This window comes from Squalius cephalus (assembly GCF_949319135.1).
Source record: "Squalius cephalus genome assembly, chromosome: 19".
NCBI lineage: Eukaryota > Metazoa > Chordata > Actinopteri > Cypriniformes > Leuciscidae > Squalius > Squalius cephalus.
In genome coordinates, this window is record NC_137140.1 from 14,366,541 (window position 1) to 14,375,998 (window position 9,458).

General features: G+C 38.3%; 1 protein-coding gene across 1 annotated transcript; it reads right to left on the reverse strand.

Moving 5' to 3' along the window:
* Positions 1–357: 357 nt before the first annotated feature.
* Positions 358–8,967, reverse strand: LOC307147429 (uncharacterized protein; the record flags this gene model as incomplete). The annotated part of the gene is made up of 7 exons (XM_079852162.1): positions 358–606; positions 734–791; positions 880–950; positions 1,036–1,080; positions 1,219–1,269; positions 1,359–1,413; positions 8,816–8,967. 7 exons carry the CDS (start codon positions 8,965–8,967, stop codon positions 358–360), a joined length of 681 nt encoding a protein of 226 aa, XP_079708288.1.
* Between the last annotated feature and the right edge of the window lie 491 nt (positions 8,968–9,458).

Genomic DNA, 9,458 nt, shown 5'->3' on the forward strand with positions numbered 1-9,458 from the left:
ACGTCATACTTTATACGTGTTATAATGATACATTAAGGTACAGTCAAAATTTACTAGGCAAAAGCCAAAAGTACAATAAGCATTTTTAAACATTAATCTTGTGTAATATAATTGTATAGTTATCCGTTTCATTGAGAGTATTATGAGAGTTACTTCCTGATCACGATGTTGAAAAATAATGCTTGAAACTTATGGGCATTTTATATCCTTTATTTCACAAGAACATGTGCAGCATGTATTTTTCTTTATGTAAACTAAAACATGTCAAAAATCTAAAAAAGAAAATGAAAAAAAGAAGCATCGGTTTAAAAGAAACAAAAAATGTAAATAAACTTCAAAATCTATCAAATGAGGAATTCACTCTGAAGCCCATTTTGTCCTTACATTCTTGCAAAAAAAAAACTCCATATCATCCCTGAGCACAAAACGAAATACAAAGGGCTCTCTGGAAGCTTCTGACTGTTCCCAGAGATTGTTGAGGGCCTTTTCCTTATCTTCTTCATCCATTCGAATGAAAAGAGACTCCTCCACTGGACCCTTGAGCAGATGGCTGTTGGAATGGAGCCATTTCACAGCTTCTTTCATGTGCCAGATTATTGGGAGCTCCTTCATTACAGAATATTAAAGGAAAATGTGACTTTAATATTTCTTATAAATGTATTATATGTTAAGATATATTATAATTATACATATAATTATAATTATATAAATATATATATATATATATACACACAGCCTCACTGCTGCTAAGCGTAGCTTGTTCTCTTTTGACTCTTGTAGGGGTTTCTGCACTGGAATATACATATCTTGGTTAATTTAAAATTGATCAGAAGAGGGTAAAAATGTAACAATGGGCTGGAGTAAATGTCCAGTATCTACCTTTCAGAGAAAACCCCAAAGTTTTCCAGAAGAATAAGAGCCCACCATCTCCGTATGTTTGGAAAGTCGCACTGAAAGACAAAAATAGAGAAATCTTGATATTTTCAACTGCTACAACATCCTAAAGGTCAATTACTTGAACTGGTAATTACTTACAGATGTAAAATCAAAGGGTGCTCCCAAGACAAGATGTAGAGCATACTGGAAAACAGCAAAAGTTAAGGAACATTATCGTCAAATTTAAAAAAAAAAAATGTTTCCATGTTCCTTATTTAACAACTTAAAAAAAAAAAAAACACCACACCAATCATTGGTTTATATCAAAACATAATATCTCACCATCAACATGAAGACTCCACAGTCTACGCCACCAATCTGTTGTGGGATATCCTAAAAAAAAAAAAAAAAAAAGGAGAGCATGAGGTTATTAAGGGTTTGACACTTCAGTCCCAACTTTAGCCAACTTCTTTATAACCAACCTTGTTTTTCAGTAGCACCCATGTGCCAGGTGAAATTTTGGCTGTCATCTTACTGCTACAAAAATACACAAATAATAAAACAGATTTGTTAATATGAAGTTACATTGTGCAGCACATACAGTTTGAAGCTCTGAATATTTTTTTTTTTTTTGTAAAAACTGTCACAGCATGCAAAATCAGAACATCATGCAAGTAACCATTAAGCAAGTTTAATAAACTCTTGAACGGGACACTCTGAATGGAAAAACTTGGAACACACACATTGAACTTGGAACACACACATTGAACAGTGAACCTTGAACAGTAAATCTGAACTGAGAACCTTGAACATTTTCTATATTTATTTTTGCAACCTGAAAACTTTCACATATCTCTCATCACCCAACCCATATGGATTGGTTGAATCTAGGAAGTACATGTGCCTATCTTTTGGCTTCATGACCTGCAAAAAAAAAGTGTTAGTACCTCTGAATCATGAATTGTGAATTGTGATGAGACAAAAGCAGGCAATTTTCAGACAACACGGCAAAGTTACATTAAATAGCCAGATTACAAATAACTTACACACAGCATCCAGTGTGCTGACTTCCAAGCAGGGAAGACAATGTAATCTTTCAGTGCAATGCAATCCTATAGATGATTAAAAAAAATCCATTCAGTTGGTTTAAAATAAAATTGGTCACTGCTGTGAATGACAAGGATGGGTCCAAATTATTTGGAGGCAACCAGGTCACCACAACATATGTGTTGGCTGTCTACACATCCATTCCCTACAACATAACATACTAATGTAAGACTGTACACAAGCTATGTCTCTGACTATTTGAGATTTGCAGCTTTAAAAAAAACGTACTCGTTCCTTAGCCACCAATGCGATTACCTCAAGACAACTGTTTGCAATCTGCAATTTTTAAAAAGAGAACTGTTAACGGTCACAAACATTTCTTATTGTTATTGTATGTTATTGTGTGTCAACTCACTGTTGCCTCCAACAGCTCATTGAGACCTAGAGTACAGAAATATTTCCTTTTCAGAACCAAGTTTCCAACTTTGGCAATTGTCTCATCTGGGTCATCTGTCCCCAAAGCCCATTCAAGCTTAAACACAAATGAGAGAAGAAATTGCATAGTATATATTAAAAGATTCTGCATTCTGCATTTCTGCACTGAAAACTGTCATTCACATACCATTGCTGATTGCCTATGACTTGGCAGACAATTCCAACACACTTTACTGGCAGACAGGTGTTTGATGTTACACACAATTTAATTTTCTGCTGTAATAGTAAAAATGTATAATTACATACAATAACTTTCATCAGGATATATTAAGACTTAATACAAGATATATTAACACTTACTACTGGTTGGGACCATCATTGAGGTCGAGGTTGTGTCCTCCATCTCAATGTCTATGGGGACTGGCTCCTCAGTGGAGATGTCAGAATTTTCTATAACAATACAAACAGCCAACATGAGCTATTTCCTTTAAACACATACACTGGATGGTGGCCTATGCATTTCCACTACTTAAATAATAAATAAATAAATATTCTTCACCAACTTTGATCCAAAAGTCTTCATTAATCTAGTCCTCACTTTGTTGTTCTTGTTTTCGTTATAGTGGTGAACTATGGTCCTCGTTTGAAACAGATGTGTTGATGGCTGAGACATGTTCAAAAAGTAGTTATTTTATCTCATCTTTGCGAACAGTTGCTCTGCATCCTGGCTATTTACTTTGCCAGCTAGCTGAGGCACAATAGTGATCTTCCTCAGAACATCTTTACTGTCTTTGGTATTGCTCTCGTGAAAATGGTCAGACAATACGTAATGATCCGAAGACCCTGTCACTGGGTGTCCTTGAGGATTGCTCGCACTCATTTTTTCTTCCAGCCAAGGGAAGGACACTTTCAGATTTCCAGATTTGGCAAGTTTAATGTTTTCTTCATTGGGTTCTGCTAAGCGTCCTTCATATGGACGAATAGGTATGCTTTCTGGTGCCCTTAGATTGGCATGTGTTGCCAAACCACGTGCAAAGTCATAAATAATGATGTTCGGCAGATGCTTCCATGAGAACAGAAGATCAGCAAAATCTCGAGGGCTTTCTGCTCGAAGATTACATTTTAAACTGTAAACTATGCCAAATGAGCACATGATAACTCCCCAGCCTCCTAGTATAACACAAAAAAAGACATTCTTCAAAAAAAAAAAATCTTAATTTTTTTTAAACATTAAAGGGTCATTTCACCCGTGGAGACATGAATGTGTATTGAAAGTGGGTCATTTATGTAGAAGAAATGTGAAATTATTTTTGAATTTGGAGCTTTCTAGACTGAGAAAAGCCAGAAAATGTATTTTTGGCTTATGTGGATGAAAGACAACAACTCCCAGAATGCACTTGCTTCGCTGCCCTACAAGGCCACTCCCAAGCCACGCCTACCGGTAAGACAGCGCAGTTGAAAACAAAAACATCAAGTCAAGTCAAGTCAAGTCATCTTCATTTATATAGCGCTTTTAACAATGTAGATTGTTTCAAAGCAGCTTTACAGAGATAAGCGTATAATTTAAGGTAACAGAGATTGTTTCGGCTTTACAGCAGAGTTAAGTTATTTCCATCTAAAGTTAGTTTTAATTTATTTGCTTCCGTCGCAATGATCATTTGTTATTAAATTAGGGGCCGCTAAGACGACACCATTCTCTCTACACAGACTTTAAACGCGAACCTGTGAGAAACGCTGATGGCGTTCACATGCGCATTTAGAATGGGTTCTATAGTTATGTGCGTTTGAATATACGCAGGTTTGGAATTCCCTACAAGCCAAGCCTAAACAAAATACTTGTCTTTCCTTATAAATTTTGATAAGGAATTTTATTGTATTTGTTGCTTTGGGGTAGGACCGCGAGACGAATTTTCCCGACAACGCCTTATCTGTAGAGTGGTAGTGGGATCCTCCATAGGGAGAGACTAGTTGGCACTTCAGCACTGCGTTGTCATCGGTCCAGGCGAAGGTCCTTCGTCAGATCTGGATACGGCCTGGATCCGGCAGGCTGCAGGAAAACCTCGGGATAAACACAGACACTAAAATTAGCGTAGATGCCATTCTTCTCATGATGTAACGAGTACATCAGGATTTTTGGGAAGTGTTCCCGGTTCCGGCTGACCTACTATATGCAGCCTAACATTAAATTATAGAAGTCTATAATGTATTATGTGAAAGCTAGGTCAAAGAGATGTGTCTTTAATCTGGCTTTGAACTGACAGAGTGTGTCTGCTTCCCGGACAATGGTAGGAAGACTGTTCCAGAGTTTTGGTGCTAAATAGGAAAAGGATCTACCGCCAGCAGTCGATTTTGATATTCTAGGTATTATCAACTGGCCGGAATTTTGAGATCGTAATAGACGTGACGGACTATAATGCGTTAAGAGCTCGCTCAAGTACTGCGGAGCTAAACCATTCAGTGCTTTGTAAGTAATCAGCAATATTTTAAAATTGATGCGATGTTTAATAGGGAGCCAATGCAGTTTTGACAGAACTGGGCTAATATGGTCATACTTCCTGGTTCTGGTAAGAACTCGAGCTGCTGCGTTTTGAACCAGCTGTAGTTTGTTTATTAAGCGTGCAGGGCAACCACCCAGTAGAGCATTACAATAATCTAGCCTTGAGGTCATGAACGCATGAACCAATTGTTCCGCATTTGTCAATGAGAGCATATGGCGTAATTTAGATATATTTTTAAGATGGAAAAATGCAGTTTTACAGATACTAGACACGTGACTTTCAAATGAAAGATTGGTATCAAAGAGCACACCTAGGTTCCTAACCGACGACGAAGACTTAACAGAGCAGCCATCAAGTGTTAGACAGTATTCTAGATTATTACGTGAGGAAGTTTTTTGTCCAATAATTAGAAACTCTGTTTTTTCAGAATTTAGAAGTAGGAAATTACAAGTCATCCAATTTTTATATCCGCTATGCATTCCGTTAATTTTGTGAATTGATAAGTTTCGTTAGGTTTTGAAGAAATATAGAGCTGAGTATCATCGGCATAACAGTGAAAGCTAATGCCATGTTTCCTAATGATATCTCCTAAGGGTAGCATGTACAGAGTGAACAGCAGCGGTCCTAGTACTGAGCCTTGTGGTACGCCATACTGAACTTGTGATCGATAATAATAATAATAATAATAAACTTTATTTTATATAGCGCCTTTAAAAGTAGCATCTCAAAGCGCTTTACATAAAAATATGAAATTAAAAGGTACATATACCTTTTAAAAGGTACACATAACAGTGCAAACAGTAAAAAACTGACCACACAAAAAAATAAAAAATAAAAATAAAAAAAACAAGCATAATAATGACATGAATCACACAAACGCTACCCTAAAAAAGTAAGTTTTAAGGGATGATTTAAAAACACTAAGGGATTCTGCATTCCTAATCTCAGAGGGCAGGGAATTCCACAATTTAGGAGCCAAAGAAGAAAAAGCTCGATCACCCATAGTTTTTAGCCGTGTTGTTTGGACAGTTAGAAGACCAGCTTCAGAGGAGCGTAGAGCACGTGTAGGAGTGTAGGGGGTTAGAAGCTCACACAAATATTGAGGGGCCAGATTATTCAAGGCCTTATAAGTGAGCATGAGAATTTTAAAATCGATACGAAAACTAACAGGAAGCCAGTGCAATTTTTCCAGGACAGGTGTGATGTGCTCCCTTGCACTGGTCCTTGTAAGAATTCTAGCAGCTGAATTTTGTACCAACTGTAATTTACTTAGGGTAGCTCTAGATACTCCAGCCAGCAAAGCATTACAGTAATCAATACGTGAAAAAACAAAAGTGTTGATTAATTTTTCAGCTACAGAGAAAGTCAATATGGGACGCAATTTGGCAATGTTTCTGAGATGAAAAAATGATGTTTTGACTGTGTTACGAACTTGATGGTCAAATGTTAAATTGGCATCAAATATCACCCCCAGATTTTTTAGTTTAGTTTGGAATTGTAAAGCAGAGCCATCCACACTTAAGGTTATGGACTCTGCTTTACGCAACTGATGAGGTGAACCAATAAGCATCACTTCAGTCTTGTCACTGTTTAGACAGAGAAAATTTTCAGACATCCATTTCTTAATCTCAGTAAAACATTGAGAAAGGAAAGACACAGGCATATTGACATCAGGTTTTGAATGTATATATATCTGAGTGTCATCGGCATAAAAGTGAAAGTTAAGACCAAGTGTTCTTAAAAGTTGGCCAAATGGAAAAATGTAAATACTAAAAAGTAAAGGGCCCAAAACTGATCCCTGGGGAACACCAGAGTGCACCACACCGACCTCAGACTTGCAATCACCCATCACAACAAACTGCTTGCGATCAGAGAGGTAGGACTTAAACCACTTTAATGCAGAATCAGAAACTCCAAAGATAGTCTCTAAGCGGGTGATTAAAATGGAGTGATCTATAGTGTCAAAAGCGGCACTAAGATCAAGAAGAATCAGTATAGATAAGCGGCCAGAATCAGAAGCCATTAACAAGTCATTTGTGACTCTAACTAGTGCAGTTTCCGTGCTGTGGAGTTTACGGAATCCAGACTGAAGTGGCTCAAAAAGATCATTAGAGGAAAGATGAGAAAGCAGTTGAGAAGCCACTGTTTGTTCTAAAATTTTGGCGAGGAATGGAAGATTAGAGATGGGACGAAAATTATTCAGATTATCAAAGTTCATGTTGTTAGTTTTGGGTACAGGGGTGACAGCAGCCATTTTAAGTGCTGCTGGCACAATACCGGTGCACAGAGAGTTATTGATAATTCTCAAAACAACAGGAGAGAGGGAATCAAAACATGATTTAAAAAGACAAGATGGTATGGGATCAACTCTGGAAGTTGAGGCTTTCAGTTTTGAAACCATATTACATAGAGACTGGGGGTCATGAATTGCAAAATTAGAGAGAGAGATACCAGAAAATGCAGAAATATTTAAGGAGGCAGCAGCAATAGTATGAGTAGTAACAATGTGGTTACGTATATTATCAATTTTGGTGCTAAAAATCTCCAAAAACATATTACAAAGGTGAGTTGAAGCAGGAACATTAGAGAGGCTGGGATTTTTAAGCAGCTTGTTGATTGAGTGAAACAGTAGTTTAGGATTTCTCTGATTGCTGACAATTATCTGAGAAAAATAATCAGATCTAGCTGACACAATTTCAGCCTTATACTCAAGTAAGCTGTCTTTCCAGGCCTGGTGATGAACAGTTAAACCTGATGTGCGCCATCTACGCTCCATTTTGCGACACAAAGCCTTCATAGCACGCAGATCATCATTGTACCAAGGAGCGGAGCGTGCAAAAGAAACAGATCGTGATTTCAAGGGAGCCAGCGTGTCCAGGCCAGACAGCAGCACAGAATTCAACACAGAAACGTTATCATCCAGATCATCAGATAGAGAATCACAACTTAAAAAAGTGTCAATTAAATCTGAAAAGTCAGTGGGCTCAATCAATCTCCAATTGCGATAATTAATGATGCGGGAAGTGGAAGTGTTCATGACAGGTAATTCCATGTTAAAGAAGACAGCCCGGTGATCAGACAGACCCAAATCAGAGGTTGACAACTGAGACACAAATGAACCATTGGTAATCACAAGGTCTAAAGTGTGGCCTTTGTCATGCGTAGGACAGTCCACAAGTTGGTCTAATTCAAAGCACTCTAATATGGACAAGAAGTCTTTTGTTATTGCGTTGTCTTTTATATCCATATGGATGTTGAAATCCCCCAGGAGAAGAATTCTTTCAAATCTGAGGCAGAGAAAAGACAGCATATCTGATAATTCAGACAGAAAGTCTTTATTTGTCTTAGGAGGCCTGTAGACTGTAGCCACTGCAGTAGAGAAGGGCGCAGAAACACTCAGAACAAGACATTCAAATGAGTCAGATTTGGGAACAGCCACGGGACACATGTTGAACTGTTGACTATGCAGCACAATGATACCCCCACCTCTACCAGAAGAACGGGGCAGATCAAATAATCCATAGCCAGCAGGAGTCAGTTCATTAAAAAGAAGACCGTCAGATTCTTTGTGCCATGTTTCAGTTAAACAGATAAGGTCCAACTTTTGCTCTAAAATAATATCAGATAAAATAACGGCTTTGTTGTTGACAGAGCGCGCGTTAAACAGTGCTGATTTCAGCAGACGCGGGGGAGTAGATGACTCCGATGCAACCTCCACACGCCTGAGTGCTGATAAGTTATTAAAATTAACCCCTGTAGGTCTAAACAGCAGTCTATGGGGTTTGCGCAGAAATGTCGGATAAGCAACAGGTTTAGATGTTGAGCATAAAAAACTACGCCTTGAAGAGCGATGTAAATAACGCTTAGGTCGCAATATTCCAACATGACTGCAGAGAGCACGTATGTCATTCGCCGTATCTAAATGTCCGTTCAGGTTCAACAACTGGCGAGCAGTGTACCTGAGAGCCATTCGGGGAGGGTCCACACCAACAGCAGCCTCACAGCGTTGTAAGCAGAGTACGTCCTGGGCCAGGCGACAGAAGAGTAAATTCCAGTAAACAGCACTCAGAGATAGAAGCAGTAGTCCAGCATGCGAAGCGTGATTCCGCATCACGGTAGAATAACAAAGACAGATAGTCTTCACTGGCTTCACTGGCTCATAGCCAAATAAACTTATAAGAATAAATGAAATAAAATTAAAATAAACGGGAGAGAGGAGCGGCAGCCAAACGCGCCAGCGTACCCTTTCAAACCGGAAGTTGAGATGAGACATCTCTTCATTTACTGCTACAAACTGATAACGGTCAGATAAGTATGATTTAAACCATGCTAGTGCATTTCCCGTAATGCCAACATAATGTTCTAATCTATTTAAAAGAACGTTGTGGTCGATGGTGTCAAATGCAGCACTAAGATCGAGTAACACTAATAGCGAGATACAACCACGATCGGATGATAAGAGCAAATCATTTGTGACTCTAACGAGAGCTGTTTCGGTACTATGGTACGGTCTAAATCCTGACTGGAAATCCTCGCAGATATCATTTCTTTCAAGAAAGGAACACAGTTGTGAGGATACTGCCTTTTCTAATATCTTTGACA